The sequence below is a fragment of the Lepus europaeus genome, chromosome 16, assembly GCF_033115175.1.
Source record: "Lepus europaeus isolate LE1 chromosome 16, mLepTim1.pri, whole genome shotgun sequence".
Classification (NCBI taxonomy): domain Eukaryota; kingdom Metazoa; phylum Chordata; class Mammalia; order Lagomorpha; family Leporidae; genus Lepus; species Lepus europaeus.
This window is the reverse complement of record NC_084842.1, coordinates 56806388-56831333: the sequence shown is the minus strand read 5'-3', so window position 1 is coordinate 56831333 and position 24946 is coordinate 56806388. Positions and strand designations below refer to the sequence as shown.

The window sequence follows — 24946 nt, the reverse complement described above, 5'->3', positions numbered from 1 at the left end:
GTGTTATCAACAGAGTTGATTGATCTTGTTTGTAAAGCTCTCATTGCTTAACAGCAATCAGCCAACTTTAAAATGGTGGATATCTATGCCAAAGTGTTCAGTTTTAACAATAGCATCATTCTAATAGATCTTAGAAACCTGATGAATGGGACTTGGGAAACAAGAATACAATATAATTATTGGGGCTATTCCTCAACAAAAGGTCATTGTTAGTAACATTGAATTCTTTTGCATTGTCCAAAGCACTCTTTAAGCCTAACATAAATTTGATAATCTGAGGATGTCCACATGTGCAAAGGCAATGTGCATTCTTTAAAGCCCTTATTCTAAAAATACAAGGTAGAAAAAAGACAAGATCCTAGGGCATAGGGCCCACAGGAATAAGCCATTGTCCCCAGCAAGTGGAACCAGACTCCCATCATAGGAATATGCATTTATTATATCTGAAACCACTTCCTGGAAGGCAAACCCTTTGTATAATACGAATCAGCCACTTTCCTGAATCCCTGTTCTTACATGTCTGTGCTCCTTGATTCTAACATAAATTCTCAACGTATTTCATAGGTTGGTTAAAGATACCGCGAAGTGAAAATCCTAGATAATTCTTATTTGTTAGAAATTCTAGCAGAGTGCAATGTGCAGCAGATACTCAGTGAAAACTACAGTAGTTATGGGGCTGGCGCCGTGGCTCACTTGGCTAATCCTCCACCTGCGGCATCCCATATGGGCGCCGAGTTCTAGTCCCGGTTGCTCCTCTTCCAGTCCAGCTCTCTGCTGTGGCCTGGGAAAGCAGTGGAGGATAGCCCAAGTGCTTGGGCCCCTGCACCCACATGGGAGACCAGGAAGAAGCACCTGGCTCCTGGCTTCAGATAGGCACAGCGCCGGCCATAGTGGCCATATTCGGATGAACCAACAGAAGGATCTTTTTATCTGTCTCTCTCTCTCACTGTCTAACTCTACCTGTCAAATTAAAAAAAAAGAAGAAGAAGAAGAAGAAGAAGAAGAAGAAGAAAGATAACTACAGTAGTTAATTTAGTGAGAGTTGCAGAATCTCAGCAGGCATGTAGTACTACCGCAAATGTATGGCCCATTGTAATTCCTAGATACAGTTGGGCTTACCTCTATTTTCTGTTTTAATTGTGCATTTATTTTTATTTTTTAGTTTTTTCCTGATTAGAATTGAGAGCTTTTGTCTGAGTAGGGACTGATTTAGACTGATACTTTAGATTTGCTAACTGAATCATTTAAGGGGGGAAATCTCTGAGACCCACAGGTTTAACCACGTCCTCAATACTGCATACTTGACATTGGGAATTTCCCTGCTAGCCCAGCACCCTTCTTCTCTTCCCCAGGGAGAGGAAGTGACTCTGAGTCCGACTTGCCACATCGGAAGCTACCAGATGTGAAGAAAGATGACATGTCTGCACGACGGACTTCCCATGGTGAGCCGAAATCAGCAGTGCCTTTTAACCAGTACCTCCCCAACAAGAGCAATCAGACGGCCTATGTCCCCGCTCCTCTGAGAAAGAAGAAGGCTGAGCGGGAGGAGTACAGGAAGAGCTGGAGTACTGCCACCTCCCCGCTGGGTGGTGAGAGGCCCTTCAGGTAAGGCCTGATCTGTGCTGCTCCCAGCGGGAGTGTGAGTGGTCTTGGAACTATAGCTCCTGGATATGAGTGGGGTTAAGTCATAATCTGAACTTGGATGGAAGATTAGAAAGAGAAGCTGGCAGGACAAATCGTTGGAGAAAACTTGTCATGATAAAATATCAGCTTCCTGAAAGCACCTAGCAAAATGTCTAGCACACAGTCGATATTCAACAAACACTTGTCTAACAAGCAGATGTTTGAAACCAGTTCTATTGACAGGACATGAAGAATAGATCTGTCATGCATGTCTTTTCTATGGAGAGTGCCTGACTACTAGTCTTGTTACATCAAGTGTAGAAAGTCTTGTATCTTTATGCAAAAAGACTTCTTTGATCAAGTTGCAAGTTTATCTAGATACAAGCTCAGGTATAGACCAGCGCATTGGAATGTGCTGCACAATCTCGTGTAGAAACAGTCACATTCAGTGGAAGATACACTGGATTTCTCATCTTTTTAAAGCAGGGGTGGTCAATCTTGACTCTGCCAAGGGCCATTTGGATATTTATAACATCATTTGTGGGACATACAAAATGATCAACTTAAAAATTAATCTGCTGTAGATTTATTTGACTATCAAGCCTCACCAGCAGCTGCCTTGGCAAGGTCAGACCAAATGATGTCGCAGGCCTTGTACAGCCTGTGGGCTGGAGTTCCCACCCTACTTCAGAGAAACAAACAGTGTTTTTCCTTAGTCTCTAATTATGTTTTTATATTTATTTATTCATTTATTCAGCAAGTACTTATTGGTCATCCACTAGGTGCTGCCTCGTAGGCATTGGGGACCCAATACTAGACAAAGTCCCTTGCCTTCAAGGACCTTATACTAAAAGAAACTGTACGGTAGTCCATCTTTATTATGTATGATTTTTTTTTCAATGAATGAATTTTTATTGAAAGGTTTAACTATTGAACAAGACTAATGAATTTTACCTTTCCAACAGTAAAGATGTTTGCTTTCAAAATTAAGTTTGGAACGGTTGTTAACCCGTATTGAGAGTATGATGCAATGTATTACCTCATAAATGGCTATGTTTAATTTTCTTCACATTACCAGGATCAGACTGCTTGCTATGACTTGTATTTTTTTAAGTAAAAAGTAATATCAGAGTGGTTGGGAGATAGCACTGGTCAGCTCCCCAATCCAGTCTCTTGGTTTGGTAAGCCATACTGTTCAACTCACTAGCTATCCTGAAACAATAGAGGAAGAGGGAAGTGAAGTGGGGTCTCTGGGTGAAGAGGACCCAACCGGCCAGATGGATGCAGGTGGAAATCCTTCCGATGCTGGGTTAGAATTACCCAACGGCAGTGGTAAGGGGCAGCCTCCTTCAGAGGGGACTACGGTGACACCCACGGCCAGGTCAGAAGAAAAAGATGCTGCCGAAGTTCAAAAGCGCAGAAGGCTAGAGCAAGCAGGAATCAAGGTCATGCCAGCAGCACAGCGTTTTGCCAGGTTAGCTCTGCAGGCTGAGGGCTGGCCTGGCTGCCTCTCTGCATGCCTTGGGAGTTTGCAATCTGTCTAGTGAGTCGGAGTTTTCAGCTGGCTTTCCCATTTCCTGCTTGGCCCATTGCATCACATTCCCTACTCTGAGCAAATAGAAATAGACAGCGGTCTGCCTTTGGGCATGTCTCTGCTAAGTACTTGGTTATTTTAAACCGAGGTGAAGTGTGACTTCCTTGCTGCTTGGTCAGATTTTGTCCTCCTCATGTGCTTGTGGTCAGTCATTTGTGGGCTGCAGGATTTACCCAGCAGTAACTTTGTATTTTTCTATTGTTTATGGCTTGTTCATTTTCACACTACTCCTAAATGGCTCATATCTTTCTGTACACATCCCTAGAAAACTGTCAGTTTCTTGGAAATGAGGAACGCTGTCTGTGGAAAGAGTAGCTGCCTTGCGAAAAATGCATTTATCTTCTTTGTCCCAAGGAAGAAGCAAGTAGGATTGAATTTATTTGACTCCTTATTTCCAAAACATGTTGATTCAAAAATTAAGCATGTAGTCGTTACTTCTCTCAATTGTGACTAAGGCCCTAGTGCACACCCCTGATGGCTTCATATCCCCTCTGAGATGGAGGCCTTCAGGGGTCAAAGCCACCAAAAACTGTATTTCTTCAATGTTTTGGTTAATGTTTTTACATAATAATCACAACAATCTGAACAAGTGGTAGTGCAGACCCAATTTAGTTGGCAGATGGACATTCATCAGTTTGACGGTTGAACTCCTTTGTCACTTGCGGTGCTATTTAAGAGGTCGGTGATGTGCTTGTTTCTCAGAAGAGGAGACTCAGGACCAGCAAGCGACTGGTCATCAGCACTGACCTGGGAGCCAGGTTCCAGCTTTCTGACCCCAGCAGCACATCTGCCGTTAACTAACATTTTCCATTCCTGTGCACAACTCCAAATGTGGTTGTTTCTGTGGTTCAGTCCTTAATGGAAATACCCAATATTAACTTATGTGGATTTAACCCTAGAGTAGCTTTGTGTTGATAAAAACCCAATAATATACATTTTCTCTGTCTGTGGTATCCCACAGAGTCATGCCTATCCTGAACATGTATGGGCTTCTAGAAAGTTCTAACCTACAATTGTGTTTGTGTTATAAGCAGCCACTCTTGGGCTTCTGAAAGAATGGAGAGTGATGTTGTAGAAACTTAAGAGCAACAGTCATCTAGAAAGCCTTACATTTCGACTCTGAGACCTTGTCACACACATACTTTTCCTGCATTCCATGAGCATCCGTTTGTACCAGAGACAGAGGCCGATGTTGAGAATGTCACATACCTCTTTTCAGACTTGCCCTGCTTCTGTCTTTAAGCCCAGGACACAGCAGAGTAGATCAGGGTATGAACTTGCCCAAGATTTTACCCTTCCCTATCTTTGCCACCCAGACCTTCGTTTTTTATCACATCTGTAAAGCCAGAGTTTGCCAAGGATACCATCGTCTCTGAATGTGCCACGAAGAAAGGGAGTGGGGGGCTGCATTAACCTAGTTGACACAGGCATCATGGAGATGGAGCAGAAAAGAAGAAACTGGGCAAAGACTGGGCATTCCATGAGGCTACCAGGCCACTACAGCAAATGGGAAGTTTTTTTTTTTTTAATATTTAAAAAAATTTTTTAGTTTTTGTAATTTTGTAATTTTTATTTTTTTGTCTTTTATGACAACTCCCAAGTGGTGTACACATGTAGAATCATGGTTAACTTAAAAATGTAATTTTGGTTGATTTTTATTATACTGATCTGGTCATTTTCTTCTCTCACCCATATTTCCTGTTCTCTGGTTTCATTTTTACCTATTTTACTCCTGTTAGTTTTAATTTAGTGGAATTCTGCAGGTCAGTTAATGCCATCACACTTCTAATCTTCTGATTTAAAATTGGATTTAAGACAATTATGCATACTCTGAAAAGCAACGCAACACAGCTGCCCCAGACGCCCCAAATTCATTTGTCAGACACAATTTTCAGCTGCTGGTTCACTCGTAAAGGTTCCATGCATACCACACCACCAGCCTGGCATAACGAGATCTTTGTCGCTTACTTTTTGCAAGCCACGACAGAGTTGGAAGTCATTATAAGTTTATCCACATTCAAGATCCTGCTTTTAAGTGGCAGAAAGTGCCTTAAGTAGAACGAAATGCCTGTCCTGAAGAAGAAAAGGATTCTTGATGTCTGGAGATAATATAAATCACTGACATATGCAGCAGTCGCTCAAATCATTTTAACCTCTGCCTGCTCTCTTTAACATCCAGATGAATTCTGGCCATCACATCTTTGAACCCAGCGAGAGGCCCAGGATACTTCTTGTGGCCCATTTCTCAGCTGGGAGAGTTATGTATTTGCAGGGATGAATGAGAGTGGGGAGGCATCGGGAGGGGTGTAACATATAGACAAAGAACAAAGCTTTACTTCTGCCGATGGTTTTGTTTTGTTTTTGCTTATTTCCCAAGTACAAGTATTCTCAAACACCTCCTTGGCCGATTTTTAGTACAATATACAAAAAGCAGCAAAGATGCCTGTTAATTCCATTTTTATGGAAGGTTAGAAACCCAGAAGTCCCAAGCTTCCTGTCAAGCAATATATTGGGAGGTGACTTAGCATCGAGAGACAAGAAGTAGAACTTCTTAATAAATGTGTAGAGTTTGGTATTTATTAGAGTTTCTAATGAAGTAAAGAAGTGTATAAAATACTTTCACTTGTATTTTATGATTTTGCTAACTTAATTACCCCCTCAAATATAAGACTCTGCCAAAAAAAAAAAAAAAAAAAGCCAAGATCCTGGTTTTTAAGAGGATAAAATAAGAAACAAGATTCACTTCCCCTGAATTAAAATGCCATGGAGATTTGAGTTCTCTTACTCGGTGTTTCCCATTGGAGAAGTAAACTTTTTTTTTTTTTTTTTGCACTGAATTATAGGTTTCACGTGATTGGACTTCGTTTCTAATTGTTTTCATATGTTTCAGTATTTCCTGCTAGTCTGTGAATCTTCTCAACCACATAGTAATTAATTACAGAAGGACAAAAAGTCTCCGAGGAACAATAGACATTTTAGAGAGTTTAGAGGAAGAGCAGGTCCAGCAGGCGCCAGGCGTGGAGCCCGCTCACATCCGTCCTCACCGGAACCGGCTCCTGACCGCTGCTGCGCGGATCAGCGGGTCCTGGGGACAGGCAGGCGCGTGGCTTGCATGACCCGACCTGTGTGTTGCTGGATGCAGCTGCCCTGCCCGGAGGTGAGCGGGGACCAGTGACATTCCCAGGAAGACTAAGTGGCTTTTCTGGAGAGCCCAGTTTCTTTCAATAGAACCAGCAGGCTGCCGGCCTGAGCTGGCTGCCTCTGTTGCCAGGTGAAAGAGAGGGAAAGACAATGGCAGCTCTTCCTGATCTCATTCACTCTGAAATATGCGAGCCTTCAAAACCTGGAGACAAGAGCTTTTCTCTCTCCTGCCCTGCTGTGGGTCCGTAATTTCTTCTACCATGACAACCTTAACCTGGTTTGGGGTTTGTTTTTTTTTTTTTTTTTAATTATTTTATTTTTTGACAGGTGGTGTGACAGTGAGAGAAGGAGAGAGGGAGAGATCTTTCTCCTACTTGTTCACTCCCCAAATGGCTGCAATGGCCAGACCTGGACTAGGCTAAAGCCAGGAGCTAGGAACTCCATCCAGGTCTCCCATGTGTGTGGCAGGGTCCCAAGCACTTGAACCATCTTCAACCGCTTTCTCAGGTGCATTAGCAGGGAGTTAGATTGGAGTAGAGCAACCAGGACTTGAACTGGAGTTCAGTATAGAGATACCAGCATTATAGGAGGCAACTTAACCCACTGGGCCACAACACCAGCTCCCTTATTTGTTTGAGATGAGGCTGGTCAGGGTTGCTAGGTCAGTCACAGGTCATGGCGTTTCTCATCTCACCTCGGGCTATGTTGCTCCCAAAAAGTGAGCCCGTGCTTCCTACAGAAGCAACTCTCCTTTACATGACCCAAATGAAAGAAAAGTTACAATCTCACCAGGAACCTGAAGCCGGATAGCCTGTGTCTACCTACTGCGTTTATTTACATTAAGTTCTCTAAGTTCAGATAACTTGAACTAAAGATCCTGTTTTTTTCCTCTGCATAGCAGCCGTCATTATTCCTATCTGGCAGTGTTGTCATGAAAGTTAGTACACCTGGCATGTACAAGCTGCTCAGGGAGCTGTAGTTACTGGAACATCAAATCAAATACACCAGTTTCATAATGAACGGCACTGGAGGTCCTTCAAGGAAATCAAGAAAAGCCATTTGTATATTTGGTAGCCATACACCTGTAAACACAAACCTACACTTTATGAGGGCACCCCAGAATGTTCAGGGAAAGATGGCATTGAAAAATAAGTCAATTTCAAAATGTTTTGAAATCCATGCATAATTTTTGTAAGAACATGTTTTCCATAAACTTTGACAGACCCCTCATACCTATATTATTTATTTCATAGTCAACAGTGACAACCCAGAATTTGTATTATTATTTTAAACCCTCTATAAGCCTGCCTTGAAGCTCTGGATTTGCAAGATTCAAGCAATTAGAAAAAAAAAAAAAATCACTCATTGTGACAATTTTTCAAGTGGGCAGGGCGTGTCTTTAAGTGGCCAGTGATACGGAAAGCTTTCTTTAACCCGCTTTTATTAAGTCCACATATCTAAATTGAGATCATTTGAAAGGAGTCCTGCCATACTGGGCACTGAGCCTAAAACGAAACAGACGGGAATTTGTAGCCAGGCTGGGTTCACGTGATACATAAGGTACCAGATTTTCTCTGCTCAGTTTGGCATCGAAAATTGGCAGGGCCATTTGCATAAATGTATGTATTTTATTCTGAAGAATTCTGCATGGGTTGAAGCCCAGGACTAGTGCTGCTCTTGGACTTGCAAGGTTGAAGCTGAGAATCTGACCCCACAGTGGTATACTAGGGTCTGTGGGCTGTGTGCCCCCACACTGGGGTAGGAACTTGAAAGGGCTTGCGAACCATACAGGATTGTGCAGATACTGTAGGGAATGGCTACTTAGCATTCTGCCATCATCACTGCTGTCTATAACCAGCAATGCAAATCACACCTCCATTCTAAGCACAGCTCTCAAGAGCCCCTTATTTAGTAACCAACTCGCTTCTCTGGCTCCTGTTCTCACAGTAATGATAATGCATTATTTTCTGTATGATGCTGTACTTTCAAAACCGTTCCTGGCCTTGTTCTTGTTTAATGAGTAGGGCATTGGTCTCTTCACTGTCACAGGGTAGGGCCTCTGAAGCCAGACTGCCTGGGTTTGAATTTTTTTTTTTTTTTTTTTTTTTTAATTTGAGAGGCAGAGTTACATACAATGAGAGGGAGAGAAAGAGAGTGGTTTTCTATCCTCTGCTCCACTCTACAAATGTCCCAATGGCTGGTGCTGAGCCAATCCGAAAGCCAGGAGCCAGGAGCTTCTTCCAGCTTCTCCCATGTGGGTGCAGGGGCCCAAGTACTTGAACCATCTTCCACTACTGTCCCAGGCACAGTAGCATAGAACTGGATTGGAAGAGGAGCATTTGAGACACAAACCAGGGCCCATATGGGATGCCAATGCTGTAGGCAAAGGCTTAATCTACCACACCACAGCACCGGCCCCATGGGCTTGAATTTTAATATAAGCCCCAGCTCTTCAACCTCAAGTACATGTGGTTTGTTTTTTTGTTTGTTTGTTTGTTTGTTTTGTTTTGTTTTTTGGACAGGCAGAGTTAGACAGAGAGAGAGAGACAGAGAGAAAGGTCTTCCTTCTGTTGGTTCACCCCCCAAGTGGCCACTACGGCCGGCACATTGCACCAATCCGAAGCCAGGAGCCAGGTGTTTCCTCCGGGTCTCCCATGTGGGTGCAGGGCCTAAGCACTTGGGCCATCCTCCACTGCCTTCCTGGGCCACAGCAGAGAACAGGACTGGAAGAGGAGCAACCGGGACAGAATTCGGCGCCCCGACTGGGACTAGAACCTGGGGTGCTGGCGCCGCAGCCAGAGGATTAGCCTAGTGAGCTGCGGCGCCGGCCAAGTACATGTCTTAACCATGTCTCAGTTTCCACTTGCCAAAATGGGGATGATAAGGACTCTGAGCTTGCAGAGTTGGTGTTAGGGTACAAGAATTCTAGCACAGAGTATGTGCTTAATAACCATTTGCAATCTTCATGTCATCATCAATGTGTTCTTTTACATGGCGTTCCACTGCTCTTCTGCTGTCAGCCAGGCTAATTCCTCCTGTCTTCATTTCTGAGATGAGTTTGTCCTTTGTGGGATAAAGAACTTTTTTCTTAAGCCTCTCTTAGAAAGCAGATCAAAGTTGACAAACTTTCTGTAGAAGCCAAGGTATTATTCAAGAAGATAATAAATGATGACAAAAGGTTTCAAATTCATTATAACTAGAAGCAAGGCTGGTCTTATACATAAGTAGAGGGGTGGCAGTTTGTTTGTATGTCACGTAGGCACAAAGATTGCAGGCTTCTTCCATCCCAGAGCAAAAGCAAAAACAAAATAAAGTGGAAGAGGTTCTAAGACTTACTGCCTTATGATCCACTATTAAACTCCGTGTCTCCAGGAATTTAAAGTTCTTAAGTTTCAAAGGAGCCGTCACGATCCCTTTGAAAATGGCCCATAGTAATCATTTCAAATCCATTCCAGCAAAATTTCTCACCACGATTTACTGGCCACCTATCATATACCCGAGAAGCAGTGCTGGAAGGTGGGAAGTCATGTGGGGATGGCGGGGTGCAGGGCAAGATGAGCTTTTATGCCTTGGGTCCACTCTGCGAATGCTCTTAAGCTCTTCCAGATGCGTCAGGTTAACTCAACCCTGCAGAAAGCCCTTCCTCACAGTTTGCGATCCAGTCCACATTCTGGGTGTGCTGTCACGTGGCTAGATGCATTCATTTTCCCCCGGAGATCAGTTTCTTGGTGGCTCAGTGTTCTGCCCTGTCAGTCACAAACAGATCTGAGTACCTGCTGGGCGCATTACTCATATGCTAAAGAAAAAAGAACAGCAACAAAGAGTTTTCTACTTCTTCCCAATTTGACGGGAAGAATTTTCGTTGTCACTTTCAGAGCCATTTAGGATCCTGTCCTTCTGATGCTGGTTGGAGCTCTGAAAAGCAAAGCGAATTTTAGTATTGCTGGTTTCTACTGAAGAAAATCAAGGCTTTCCAGCCCACCCTAACTATGCTGTAACTCTGGACTAAAGTAGTCAACAGATGCCATTTGAACTAACAATACCTAGAAGACTTTTCACTAACAGCATAGTTGTCTGTCTGGAGAGGGGGACTTAAAGTATTCTTGATCTGATCACGTGGTGGGGGGGTACATTTAATTTTGCTCTGTCAGTCAAAAGCAATTGAGAGAAGAGAAGGACGCCGTTTGTGATATTATCCTTCGCAAAGAAAACCCTTTCCTGACCCATCAGCATGGCAAAGATTCTGAGTCAGAAGACGAAGTTGCATGTCGACTGCCCGATCTTGTGAAAGATGACTTTGCTGCGAGGAGAGCAAGGATGAACCAACCCAAGCCAACAGTGCCACTGAACCAGCTCCTCTATGGGCCTTATAGAAAGAAAGAGGCAGAGACATCAGATGGCAGCAAACCCTCCAAAGGAAACTCAGAAAAGAAAAGCCTAGAATATAAAAGGTGTGCACTGTGTGGTGTGTGTGTGTGTGTGTGTAGATGTCTGTGAGAGAGAATGTAACTAAAGGTGATTTATATCAGCCCTGCCCCTCTTTCCCACCCCATTTACAAGTACTTTGTAATGGTGGTTTACTTTGAAGTAGAACTCAAAATATCCCACTTTTACTTAATGCCTAAATGTAGATGACAGAGAGTAGAGTGGCCATGTCCAAATGAGGGCTGAGTTAGTCAAATAAGCATTGAATTCCAGTGTGCACATTACCACATCTGGGTGCTGGTGTCATTGACTGGCATATGTAGCCATCCTTTGCCTACCGAGCAATAGCCACCATTTAAGGATGCCCCCCAGTCCGTTCAAAGGTAGCAGAAAACATAGTTATTCCTTTGCTATAAGCGTTTCTTCCATTAGCTGCTTTTAGATGTTGGAAAGGGGGAAATGGCTTGCTCTTTCCTTCACAAATGATGATGGATATTTTCTATCAAAAAACTCTCCAAACATGTAATCCACTTCTATGTGTTCTATCATGGAAGTTATTTTCAAAGGAATTCCCTTCTCCCAGTTTTCTCCCCTTCTGTTAGATATGTTGGACATTGCTTACCTGAAGTCCAAAATGAAACATTTTGAACACTGACATAACACCGCAAGTGGAAAATTCCACACCTGACCTCCTGTAATGGGTCACAGTCAAAACACAGGGACACTAAAGACATCATATAAAATGACTCTCAGGCTGTGTGTGCAGGTGTATATAAAATATAAAAGAATCATGTCTAGATTTGAGTCTCATTCTCAAGTATGCAGTCTCATTATGCACATGCAAGTATCACAAAATCTGAAATAAATTTCAAATCTGAAACACTTCTGATCCCAGACTAATTGGATAAGAGATATTCCACATGAATGTGCTGGAGCCAATTGGAGAACAGAAAATGTTAGTAGAATGTTATTTGGCCAGTAATTTTTGTCTGAAGGGCAGCAGAGAATCATTTGAGATGTGCACTTGTGAATTTCATCCTGCAGAGTTTATTTTTCCTTATATCAAAATCAGAGTTAATGTCTTTGTTATCAAATTGTTATGTTTTTGGAGATTTCAAAGTTGGTTGAATTAACTTATCTGTGCTTTACACAATTAAAAATAGTTTTGGCTGAATTATTGAGCCTAGTAGAATAAGTGGTATTTCAGGGTTTTATTAATTTTTTAAAGGAAGTTCCAGAGGCAGGCATTTGGCCTAGCCATTAAATTGCCAGTTAAGATGCCCACGTCTTGTATCAGAATGCCTGGGTTGATTCCAGCTTCCTGGTGATGCAGACCCTGGGAGGCAGCAGGGACAGCTCAAGTCATTGCATTCCTGGATTGAGCTCCTGGTTCCTACTCTTGGCTTCAGCTCAGCCATTGCAGGCATTTGGGGACTGAACCAGCAGATGGCAGCTTTTTCTATTTCTCTCTGCTGTTCAAAAAAAAAAAAAATAGAAGAAGAAGAAGAAGTAAATGAATGAAAATTTAAAGGAAGTACTAGATACAAAACCTGTGAGAGATTCCTAGAGGTAGAGCAGGTAGACATTAGAGCAGAGTAAACTGGCACCATATTTTTCCAAGACACCCTGTGGCCTCAGGAGCTCTGAGTCGTTGTGGTTCTTCTTGTTATGCCTCATAACAAACCATCCATGAGGGCTTTGGGGCAGAGCCCAGATGTTGCAAGTACAACAAATCCTTTTGGATAACCAATTGCATCAAGGTATATGGATGCCATCAGTAACGTGAGTTAGGAAGAGGAGTTGCTTTTGTATCTCTCTTTTTTCTTTTCTTATCAATGCAGTTTTAACTTGTGATATTTCCAAGTGCATTTGTCTGTTGTTACCTGACTGGGGTCACAGCTGTGGGTCTGAAACAGTCCATGACCTCTCTAGAGAGCTTCAAAAAACTAATTTTCAAAAGGAAAAAAGATGAGATTCCTTATAGCTTTTTGCTATACACTTTCTTGATCCCTTTCCCCAAACTAAAAGTAAATAGGAAATTTTGTGGCTTTGCTGTTTGAATAGGCTCTAAAAATACACTATGTCATCCAGGCAACAAATGAATACCTCCTGCTTTTCAGGATTGGGAGACAGATGATTAATAGATAGATAGATGATAGATAGACAGACTTTTAAGATTTACTGAATTATTTTTTTGAAAGGCAGAGTGACAGAAAAATTTTCTATCTGCTGGTTTATTCCCCAAATACAATTAGGAGCCAGGATTGGTCCAGGCTGAATTCAGGAGCCAGGAACTCCATCCAGGTCTCCTATGTGGGTGACAGGAACCCAAGTACTTGGGTTATCATCTGCTGTCTTAACCAGAAGCTGGATTGGAAGCATGGAGTAGCCGGGACTTGAACCAGCACTCTAATATGGGATGCAGGAGTCCCAAGCAGTGGCTTAACCCGCTGTGCTGCAACACCTGCTCTGGGTGATATATTTTTAAAAAAACAGTAGGTCATATTTATATATATATTTCTGAGACTTTTTTTGTATCCAAAGAAGCATGCTTCTTTTAGTATGTCTGAATGTTTATGCATATAGATGCCACAGCTTTGGTTTATATTACATTACAACACTGTCAACATGAGCCAGCTAATGTTCACTTCTTAGAGGAACAATTGAAAATATCAGTGGTGAAGAACAAGGGCAATGACTCTGGGAATCCAAATAAAGGAGACACAGTCTCTGTTCTTCAAGTTTACGTTAGGCAAACCCAGCCAATGCTGCAAAGCAGATACTGAGTTTTTGACACATTGAATCTTTCTGTCCAGAATCAATTTAAATGCACTTTATGGCAGTTGTGGGTTTATGGTTGAGATGTTTAATATGGTAACAAGGTTCCTGCTATCTCCAAACTAATCCTAGAATTTGGATCACACAGAGCTCCTTACTAACATTTTACTGGTGCGATAAAAAACATTCCTAGAGGACTAAGGGATTGAATCAGAAAACGCGAATGCATTGCCATGTGGGAATTGGGCATCATCGCTGGCAAAGCAGAATCTCACTGTGGATCTTCATGGTCTTTTCAGCGAGTCCTGGCTTCTCTTCCTAAACTAGAGCCCGTGATTTGCTAGACAAGCTCTGTCTCCTAGTGTTAAAAGAGCAGCGTAGATCGAAGTCCTCAGAGCTCCCAGTGAGTCCGTATTTCTGCGAGAGAGAATGGCATTTCTGGCATTGTGTTCTGTCCTCGGCCTCTGAGTTTCCGGGCTTGACATTCTGTTTGTCTGCTCCCCTTTCTTGAACCCCGAACTTTCCGATGGCGTGGGGCTTGGATCCAAATGACAGAAACCAGGGCAAAGCAGAAGAGCAGAAGTCAGTAGCGACCTGTGTTACGAGGGCCCAGGAGAGTGAACCGGTGGAAGAGGGAGGGAGGAAGGTGCCAGATCTTTACAAGGACGACCTGGCCCAGCGGCGAATTCAGGGCTGCCTCGGCCCTCACCGCGAGGCCCCAAGCTTCATCATACCCTCCAAGATAACAGAAGCTGACTTGAAGACGTGGGAGAGACTGCAAGTGTCAGGAAAGACGAGGTGTGTCACGTTTGCCCCAGTCGGTTGTACCTTTTAGCTCTGCAGGAATCAGGTGCTTATCCTTGACCTTGACCGTTTTGTATTTGGATGGCTAGAAGGAGTGCCTCTGAATACACAGAGGAAACCGGCAAGTTCTGTGTGAAATGAAACTTATTAATACTCAAAGTTACAAGTCACACGGACCAAAAACAGCCTCTTTCACCAGCTGATTTGCAATGAACGCTTCTTTACGTTGCTAGGCTTGGGTACTGTAGGAAATTTAAACTGAATTTTTCAATAATTTTCATTAGCCCACTGTATCTAAGATTTTTCTGTACCTCCATTCATGATATTAGAGTTAATACTTTGAGTGCAAAAGAAACTCCAAGCACTATTTACCTGGGCGAGATAATGATCGTTTCTTCATTTGATTGGTCAAGGGAAAAGCGATGCTGCTCTAGCCGTAGAAATATCTAGGATTTTTTTTTTTAATCTAGGATTATTTAAAACCTTCTTCTTGATTCATACTTGCCTTAGAAATCTCTGGAATTTCTATCTGGTTCTGACTAGGGACGGAGATTCTCAGCAAATCTGTGCCCCCGAGCCTCCACCAGAAATTAAAGCAGAAACCGCCATCCGTGATGACTTTGCCAGCCGCAAAGCCAGGGCCTATAAGAAAGCTTCCGGCCCGAAGCAAAAATTTGTGCACTTTGGGCCGGTGACAGAGATAGACCAGCAGAAGTGGAAGCGGCTCAGCATTGGCAAGGCGGGGCCCCGGGAGGAGGTAGGAGTTGCCAGCCACAGCAGCAGGCTGCCAGCACACCCCGCATCCCCTGCCTCAGCCGCCAGCCCTGGCCTAAAGGAAGACCCAGTGCTCACTCCGCAGGATGACTTCAGGTATCTTTCAGCACCCACGCGCAGGGAGAGCCGTGCGAGAGCTGCAGCCGCTTGCTGAGGGTCTGCACACTAAACACAGCCCTAGAGGTGACACAGTTGACTCTTTGCAGGGACCACCTTGGGGCAGCAGGTGTGTGAAGTGCAAATGGATGCAGGCATCTTGATTTTGTTGCACCAGAATGGGTGCCTGGGAACACCAGCTACCTCAGCATATGACCCTTTCCCCTCGGTGGCCCCAAGCTCTGCTTTCTTAGTGAACACACTGAAGGAGCTCCATAGGCAAAATGTTTTAATGGGATCTTTTAATGGGATCACACCCCTGAGCGCTCGGATCCCGAGGGATCTTCGCTTGAGGCCGTGGTGGCAGACTCGGGCCACCTTCCTCCACTCGCTCAGACCCTTGCTGCACACCGTAGCCTCCCTAGCTGGCCTTGGGGTGAGAGCAGCTGAGCCCCCTGGATCTTCCGTCTCAGTGCCCCAGGTAGCCTCCTTTCATAACCCTTTCTCCTCTTCTCCCTTGCCACCCATGCCACTTGATCCACAGAGTAGTGAATTCTGGCCTAGATGACTATTGCCAAAGGGACTCGCGGCTGGCTCCTGTGCCGGAGTCTCAGGAAGAGTGGGCCAGCAGTGTGGGCGAGTGCCCCGGGAACACGGAGGAAGGTGAGGAGCAGCGTTCCCTGCCTGTCTGAGAGGTGAAGGGTCACAGGTGGGGTCAAGGCCTCCAGGAAGGCTGTTTCCTAGCAGTAAAGCGATCCTCTCTGGCTTTAGTTACATCCAAACCGGTGCCACAGGGTGGCAAAGAAGAGAATGAAGGAGTTGCTCCAAGAGCGTCTGCAATGTTGCCCAAGGCAGAAGGCCCAGCGGAGAGCAGCCAGCCCCTGTGAGCTCCTGCCTGCCTTCCGTGCTGTGCTGCCTCTACCGTGTGTGGCCAGTGTGTTCCCAACAGCAGCTGAGGGGCACTGTGTGTGCTTACCCGGTGACTGTCGCCGCGGGGAGGGAAGTCACTCACAGGAATGTCCCCACGGCAAGAGCTGAGTCCTGCTTCTAGTGCTGCTCTAGGGAGAGATTGTGGCCTGTGCATGTGGCTGGGGACTGGCCAGGTTTCATTTGCAGGAATCATGAAAACCAGAAGGGGAACCATTCCCGTGTGAGTGCCAGCTGCATGGCAGAGGGTCTCCGTATTAAAAAGGGGGTTACCTACTCTGCTGCTGTGTGCTGCTGCCTCCATGGCTGTTGCCTTCTTCTGTCTTGGATGAATGCCAGTGAGTGACGCTACTGAAAATAGCATTGGTGTTAAGCAGCCTTTGCCCGGCTGGGCTGAATGTTGCTCTAGTGCCTGTCCTCTGGCCTCTGAGTGGGAGCCGGCAGGGGCTGAAGAGAAGGCGAAGGAGCCAGCAGCTCCTGCCTGGAGTGCCAATGGACTGAAAGGCCGAGGAGAGCTCTCTGAGTCACAGAAAGATGACACGATGGCCAGGAGAACTGGGGAGTCCCTGAGTCACCCTGGATCCAGCCCAAACCAGTGCCTTCCGGTTCCATTTGCAAAGCAACAGGAGGTCGAGGAATCTGCTGAGGATCCACCCGTGAAGGATCAGAGGTCAGGTGGTCCTGTGCCCTTGTGACTTTATTTCCCCAGGCTGCGCCTTGGTATATGCTTTGAGTGTATTATTAATGCATCTTGGTGCATCAGAGACCCTTACCTGCTATTGCTAGCAGCAACGGAATGACTAAAACTGGCCTGACCAAGATTTTTTTTTCTTCTTCTTTGCATGTAGGCAGAGACTAAAAGCATAGTTTTTTTGTTGTTGTTGTTGTTGTTGTTTTTTGACAGGCAGAGTGGACAGTGAGAGAGAGACAGAGAGAAAGGTCTTCCTTTTGCCGTTGGTTCACCCTCCAATGGCCGCCGCGGTAGTGCGCTGCGGCCGGCGCACCGCGCTGTTCCGATGGCAGGAGCCAGGTGCTTCTCCTGGTCTCCCATGGGGTGCAGGGCCCAAGGACTTGGGCCATCCTCCACTGCACTCCCGGGCCACAGCAGAGAGCTGGCCTGGAAGAGGGGCAACCGGGACAGGATCGGTGCCCCGACCGGGACTAGAACCCGGTGTGCCGGCGCCGCAAGGCGGAGGATTAGCCTGTTGAGCCGCGGCGCCGGCCTAAAAGCATAGTTTAATGGTGAATTTACCTGTTACGTATTTTCCCACTCTCATCCTTGTGGTCAGAACAAATGGAAATTCTTTTATCCTTTCCTGGTTCCCATAGGAGCCTTTGAGCAAAGGGGTTGAACTTCTTCTTGACCTACTTGATCTCACTCTGATTCCAGGTCCAAAGAGGATGAAAATCACTTGGGAAATTTGTAATCAATTGTTGAGCATTAGCAAACCCTCATTGCCTTCCAGAGATAGGCTTTCTATCCTTTCCATGCTCTGCCTCGATTTCAGATGAAGAGTAGGGGTTTATGCTGTAGATTAAGGCAATGCTGAAGCCTCCGTTGCCATTTAATAGGAGTGGTGTATGTTTGTTATAAGCGTGGTCTGCCTGATCAATGTACAGCAAAGGAGTGAGGAGTGTTTTTCATAGTTGTAAGTTCTCTAGAAAATAGGAAACATTGGAGTTTTGCTGTCAAAGGATTTAGATGTCAGTGGGACAGAGTAGCAAGCAGGGAGAACACGTGTGACCCCAGTTCATGTCGATATCCTGTCCATCTCTATCGCCTGGATTTAGCCTGTTTTACATTCTTGTGGATAATAACAACATTGGGTAGAGCCTTAACTACAACACAGTTTTCAGAAAGCAGGGACGGTATTTGTGCTTTACAGCCATGGAGTGCTGTGTAGCCTTTTCCAAGTGCGTCTGCTCCTCTCGCTCACCCTCTCCTGGGAATCCACGGGTAAGTTCCATGGATGTTAGCTCCATCCCACAAACAGGAAGCCTAACATAAAGTGAAATGAGTGGGCCACACGGGGTTCCCGGCGGGTGAGCGATCAACGTGGTCCTCCATAGCTGTTCACATGGCAGGTGCCCCAGCCTGGAGCCTGGTCCTGAATCGCAGTGCTGCTGGAGAGCAGGTTAGAATAAAAGGAAAGGAGGAAGGGAGGCCTATAGCTTCCTACTGAACATGACCTGGGTGCTTTCCTGCTTCTTGATTCCTTACATCCTTTGAGAGTTAAGAATTCCCATCTGCATTTGCAGTTAGGAAGCCAAGGCCCACATACACACAGCTGGTAACCACAAAGCCAAGGCTCAAAGTCAGCTCCGTCCATTGCCTATACAAGTTAACAGAGGACACTGTGGAAGCCTGGTGGATTTCCTGTTGCTTCTGTCTGCCGCTGTGCTTGTGATTCAGAAAGAATCCACTCTGTATTCAAACCAGGATGAGTAATTTGATCAGAAGGAAGTATAGTCAGGTTACTCTGTGACCTAATTGTGTGATTGAGCTAGTATACACCTTGGGAGTTCATATTTCCTTTCAACAAATATTTACCGAATAATTACTGTGTGTAAAACACTGTGCTGAGTGCTAGGGAATAATCAGATGAGCAGTAGAACCATTTTCCCCCTCTCATTCCAATGGAAGCTAACACTAGTTCACAATACAGAAATACATCACCAGCTGATTATTGACTCTGAAATGCTTTACTGGTGCTGGAAGTCATATAAATGCAGTCAGTAGATGTATACGGCGTTCCCTTTATCTTTCTAAATACCCCTAACCTTAAAATTAAACTATATTGGTTTTTTGGGTAGGTTGCTTTTGCTTCCTGTAATTTCTCTGGCCAATTTTGCATCCAGTAGCATGTTAACTCACTGACTTTCCATTTTAAAAATCTCCAATTTTTTCACGATTTAGCTTTATTTTTTGATTTCTTGTAAGACAACTGGAAAAGAAAGCCACTTGAAGCCTAAGCTCTAATTATCTTCCCTTACCAGCAAAGGCAATTCTGCTTAAGTTGATGCTCTTTGAAAGCTAATAAATTAACTGAGTGGGAAATTCCTTAAGTCTACAAGTGCATTAAAAAGAAGGATAAATGCCGGTTATCTTCAGAGACTGCAATTCTTTTCGTTTTCCAAAGTCTCCAATAGATACTCCATAAATTCTTTTTTTTTTTTTTTTAATTTTTTGACAGGCAGAGTGGACAGTGAGAGAGAGAGACAGAGAGAAAGGTCCTCCTTTGCCGTTGGTTCACCCTCCAATGGCTGCTGCGGCTGGCGCGCTGTGGCGATCCGAGGGCAGGAGCCAGGTGCTTCTCCTGGTCTCCCATGGGGTGCAGGGCCCAAGCACTTGGGCCATTCTCCACTGCACTCCCGGGCCACAGCAGAGAGCTGGCCTGGAAGAGGGGTAACCGGGACAGAATCCGGCGCCCCGACCGGGACTAGATCCCGGTGTGCCGGTGCCGCAAGGTGAAGCATTAGCCTATTGAGCCACGGCGCCGGCCCACTCCATAAATTCTTATTGAGAGCCTACCCTGGTCACTGTTCAGGGAACCAAACAGAAAAGTCCTTCCCTGTTCCATGAAGCTTAGCGTTTACTGTAAATCTCTATTTGTTGGCAGAGACGTCTGTGAAATGCTGTGAATTATCATGTGCAAAAACGGTGTAGATTCAGATCTATCCTACACGCAACCACACAGCTGAGACTCACAGACAAAACCCTGTGCTAAAGAAGGTACATCCTACACGAGTTTGTTTATATAGTACAAAGCACAACACTGATCTCTGGGTGTGTTAAATTCACCCAGGGATGTGTGTAGTGTGTGCACTTCAATAAAATATTAATAAAAGTATTCAGTAGAAGCACAAAACACATAAAAGCTATTAATAGATTATTTCTTATCTGTCCATTAAGAACTTCTGTGCTCTCTTCATAGATAACTTAGAAAGCCCTGTATCTGAATAATTCTATTCCAATAGGTCTATTTAGTAACTGGGAAACATTCATCCAGTCTTCAGAATTAATATTGCCCAGGCACACACTCTTGATGTAGAAGAATCCACTCATGGTCTACTTCGCTGTAGTGGTGCTTTTTGGAAAACTGAGGATATGAAGTTAAACTTTAGCACTTTCTGCAATTATGATGAGGAGTCTTACGTCCAAAAGAAAAACGTTTACAAACCCTTCCCTGTCTTGCTTTTGGCCATTTCCACAGAGATTTGGGGTTTTCTACCGGTGTGGTTGCCCTTGTTCCGGAGGAATGATGATCTGTGCATGCAGACTGTTCTGGGATGATAAAAGCCCAGGAGAGAAGCGGCTCTGAGCGTGTGCAGCCATGCGTTCCAGGGGTTTTCTGTAAGGTTGTGGGAAGAGATCTATAGGAGTCCACTTCTTTCCTCCGAAGTGTTATGAAAGCGAGCATAGGACCAGGTAATTTTGCTGACAACCCCAAAATGTAATTTATTGGAGACAGGAAGCAAGGTGTATTTTCTTTACTGAAATAGCTCTCTGTCCACATCTGAATGCAGAAATGAGCAGCCTTTCAGGGTCAAGGTAAGAACAGTCCTTAAAATTCAGCTTGGCTGAAGAAACAATTACTTGTGTAACTGCTTTTTAAAAAAAATGTTGCAAAAATGTTGCTTAACATATGCCATTGTGATATTCTAACTTTTTGTCTAATTTACTGTTTGCTTTGCTTTATCTGATACATTTAGAATTGGAGTGACTTTATCGCAGAGAGTATAACTTTACTTAAATCCTCGGAAGAGTATAAAGATTGGGGAAAACTTGGGTTTTGCAAGTTATGGATTATCATCCATGTCTGGTTTTGATTAAAGCTACTGGCTTTCTAGGAATTGTGGTTTTTGTCAAATGCCAGCAGAAGGCACTGATTGGAGTTCTGGTTGGAGTTCTAGCTTGCTTCCGGAAAACTGCGGACACTTTGATGTCAGTTGTGCAGATGCATTAACACATCAGGGGCAGGGGTAGGGGCGGTCAGGGCGTACTTGTATGTTGAGTATACATTATAGCCCATTACTGCTGAGCACAGAGGCATGAGTGTTTTAACTGTTTGTGAATGACCGTAATACATGTTTTTCTTCAAGCTGCCTTCTCTAAACATTGTGGGTTGCACCTAAGCCTCTTTGTTATATTGAACAGATTCTATTTTTGTGTGCAGCATGGGGGATCATTTTCATTTCTTTGTTGGATCTTAATACAAATTTTACATTCTTTAGAAATATCTAGACATTTCCTTGATTTGCAGCAGCACTAATGAATATTGCTAACTGACATTTCTCTTCCAGTCCGATCAGCAAAAAGGTTTGGCATCAATGTATTTCACCAGCAGTTTTTATTTCCAGTTTGGTTACACTGTTGACTCTGCCTTGCTGGTCTTCTAACTTTGTATTTGGTCTTATAGATACGGTCCGAGAACTCCTGTGTCTGATGACGCAGAGTAAGTTGTTTTGTGTTTGTAGGATTCCATTAATTACTAGCCTAAACTGCATGCTTCCAGTACTTACCACTAATTGAAATGCAACTGATGCAACAGTGAACTGAATAGTTAACTGACTTGTGCAGTGGAGCACTTACAGTTGGAATGCAGAACATATGTTCCGTGCAGGACGGATGAATGAAAAGGCAACTTAAGCATGAGTCTAATGTGCAGCTGCTGCTTAAAACTTAGCATTTGCTTTACATAGACTGAGCATGTTAAAGTCCTTCTCATTAGGGTTTAGACATCGGTACCCCTTCTGAACCAGGCAATTATTAAAAGGGTATTCTGAATTTTGCATTTAATTCGTGATATGCTGTGGTCTAGAGTAAACAATGAAGTCGTCATTCCCCATTCACATTTTTTCAAACTAAGAAAATAAACCCTAAGCCACTAATTATAGCTTCAGAAGCCCAAGTTCCTCCTAGGTTGGAGTCACATAAACTGTGGGATGTTTGAGACCAAAACATTGGAGTTTTGTTCAAGTTCCGTGGCATAGCAGGGGGTCAAGGATGTAAAACACAACTTGGGCTACCTTCCCTGCTACTGGCTTTTCATTCCTCTCGGAGATCCATCCTGCATCCATCCCACACCTCACAGCCACATTTCGGAGGAATTCACTTCCTTCCATTTGGGACCCCAATAACTCCCTTTTCAAAACTGGCAGTCCCCTGTGCAGAACATTCTGGAACTGGTACACTAGGCAGACATTTGCTTTGCAGAATACTAGCCTTCTCGGGTTGGAGTAACTGGTCTTTTTCAGAAACGTGACTAATATCCAGTCCCAACATCAGTAGCCTGCTAAGCTCTGGGAGAGGCATTTGTGGCCTCATGGGAGGCTGGGCTTTTAGAAAGGTAGACACCAGCACTCTTCCTGCCTGTCCTCCTAGCCTGAGCCATGGTTTCAAGTCACAGCATGAGGCCTTTAACTAAGGGCATAGCACACACCAAAGACAGTGAGATGAGCCGAAACATTCAGCAATTATCTACTGTGCTTAGCTTAGTCTGGACTCTTAGCCTTAAGCTGTCAGACTCCAAGGCCAAATTTCTGAAATGCCATCTGGATTGGTTAGTGGCCTGCCATAGAGAATGTTCATGTCTCAGAACCAAGTTCAATCCCAGCTTGATTGACTGTGCAGAGCTAAGTAGTCTGTAAAACTGAGCCCTGGTTATTACTTTTAAAATCTGCAGTGGCAATATTTAACATTCCCTGAAAGGAGGATTACTTAAGATTGATAGGCAAAACACTACTTTGATTTGGCAAGCAAAAACATTTTGATAGGATGGATTTATTCTTCATCAATGCAAAGCCGCCGTGCAGTCTGCCTACAATGGATCTCTGGGAAACCCTGAAAAGTGAAAGAGAGGACTCAGCATTAAAGAGCTTTTGAATTTTGCCTGTGCTTGCAGAACACCTTACCCACAGGGAAAGGTAATGATTTTCTGAAAGAGGAGGCGATGGGGGCTGCCTTCTCACCTCCCTTAACAAAAAGCATCGGCATGGACCAAATTGGGTAAAAGGTGTCTCTTTTCCAAAGATCTGTAAATACACAAAGTGCTGAGGTTTTTGCTTAAAGTAGACGTAACCTTTGTGAAACCATGGGAGTTCAACATGAAAAACTGATATCAGGAGTTCATTTTTTAAAAAGATTTATTTATTTATTGGAAAGGCTGAGTTACAGAGAAGGAGAAAAATAAAGATGAAGAGACCTTCCATCTGCTGATTTCACTCGCCAGATAGACGCCACCGCCAGGCTGGGCCAGACTGAAGCCAGGAGCCAAGAACTCCATCCTGGTCTTCCACGTGGAGGCAGGGGCCCAAGGACTTGGGTCATCTTATGCTGCCTTCTCAGGCGCTTTAGCCGGGAGGTAAATCAGAAGTGGAGCAGCTGGGAGAAGAACTAGAGCCATAAGGGACACAGGAATTACAGATCCCAGCTTAACCTGCTGCACCACAATGCTGACCCATGGGTTCACTTTTTTAAAATATTGATTGATTTATTTGAAAGGCAGAGTTACAGAGAGAGGGAAAGACAGAGAAAGGTCTTCTAGCTACTGATTCACTCCCCCAAGATGGCCGTAAAGGCCAGGGCTGGGCCAGGCTGAAGCCAGGAGCCAAGAGCTTCTTCTGGGTCTCCCACAGGGGTGGCCAGGGCCTAAGTACTTGGACTATCTTCCACTGCTTTCCCAGACCACTGGCAGGGAGTTGGATCAGAAGTGGAGCAGTTGGGACTCGAACTGGCACCCATATGGGATGCTGGTGTCGTAGGTAGCAGCTTTACCCACTATGCCACAAGAGTTCATTTTTTGAAGACAGAAATTTATAAAATTTTTTATTTATTTCCCATCCTCACCCCTCACCCACCTCTGTCTCTCATTTCCAAAATCTTTGAAGGAGAAACCGGCACAGGCCATGTTTATTAATTATTGACATATTTTGAAAATATAACCTAAGCAATAAATGATGTACCCTTTAAGGAGAATGTAGGTCAGAGGCACACAGGCAGATGAAGGCATTTCCACCTGCAGGCCAGCCAAGAACAGTTTCCGGAGATTCCATTTCACCTGCCTGGCCCCAACACCCTCTCCACCCAAGGAGTCTGCTCCTTGAGAGAGCCACAGGCCATCTCACTCTGCATCCCCCTTACCTTAGCCTTGGCCCAGAGCAACTGTACAGGCTGCCCTTCAGGTAATTGGATCCCTTCCCTCAAAAGCCCAACTCCCTGCCCAGAGGGACTCCTGGGCTCTGCAGCCAGGGGCGCTTGTCCCAGCTGCCCAGGGCACACGTGGGGGGTGCGGAAAGCAGATTTACCCCAAGCCACCTTGACAGTCTGGAAGCTGGGTGTCTCCACGCCCCCCACCCCACCCCACCCCAGACGCATGTTTCTTCGCCAGGAAGGCCAAGTTCCACCCTGAACGAGGGAGCATTTTCTGCATGGTGACTCAGCCCGTTTGCTCCCTGGTATGGTCAATTCTCAACTTTCTCAGTTCCTTTTTTTTTAAAATGGCAAGCGATGACTCACAGCTTTTCTTTCCTTCTCTTTTGGCCAGTTGGTTGATATTTCTTTAAAAGAATATATCTTGGGAAAAAATTGTACTTCCTGGTATGTGAAAGGGCAAGCAGAGTTTCTCTTTTTATTGAAAGAAGTAGCTTTTGGTTTTTTTGCCAGGCAGAGTTAGACAGTGAGAGAGAGTTATAGACAGTGAGAGAGAGAGAGAAAGGTCTTCCTTCCGTTGGTCCACTCCCCTATTGGCCACCATGGCTGGCGCTGCGCCAATCTGAAGCCAG

General features: G+C 44.6%; 1 protein-coding gene across 6 annotated transcripts in view; it reads left to right on the top strand.

Moving 5' to 3' along the window:
* LIMCH1 (LIM and calponin homology domains 1) overlaps positions 1-24946 on the top strand; it is a 346004-nt gene that overhangs the window by 259742 nt on the left and 61316 nt on the right. For 4 of the 6 annotated variants that reach the window (XM_062213686.1, XM_062213684.1, XM_062213683.1 and 1 more), the window contains exons 8-9: positions 1353-1605; positions 21583-21618. In XM_062213686.1, coding sequence (XP_062069670.1) covers positions 1353-1605; positions 21583-21618 — 289 coding nt within the window. The remainder of the gene's footprint in view (positions 1-1352; positions 1606-21582; positions 21619-24946) is intronic. The other 2 variants (XM_062213687.1, XM_062213685.1) reach the window with 1 other exon arrangement.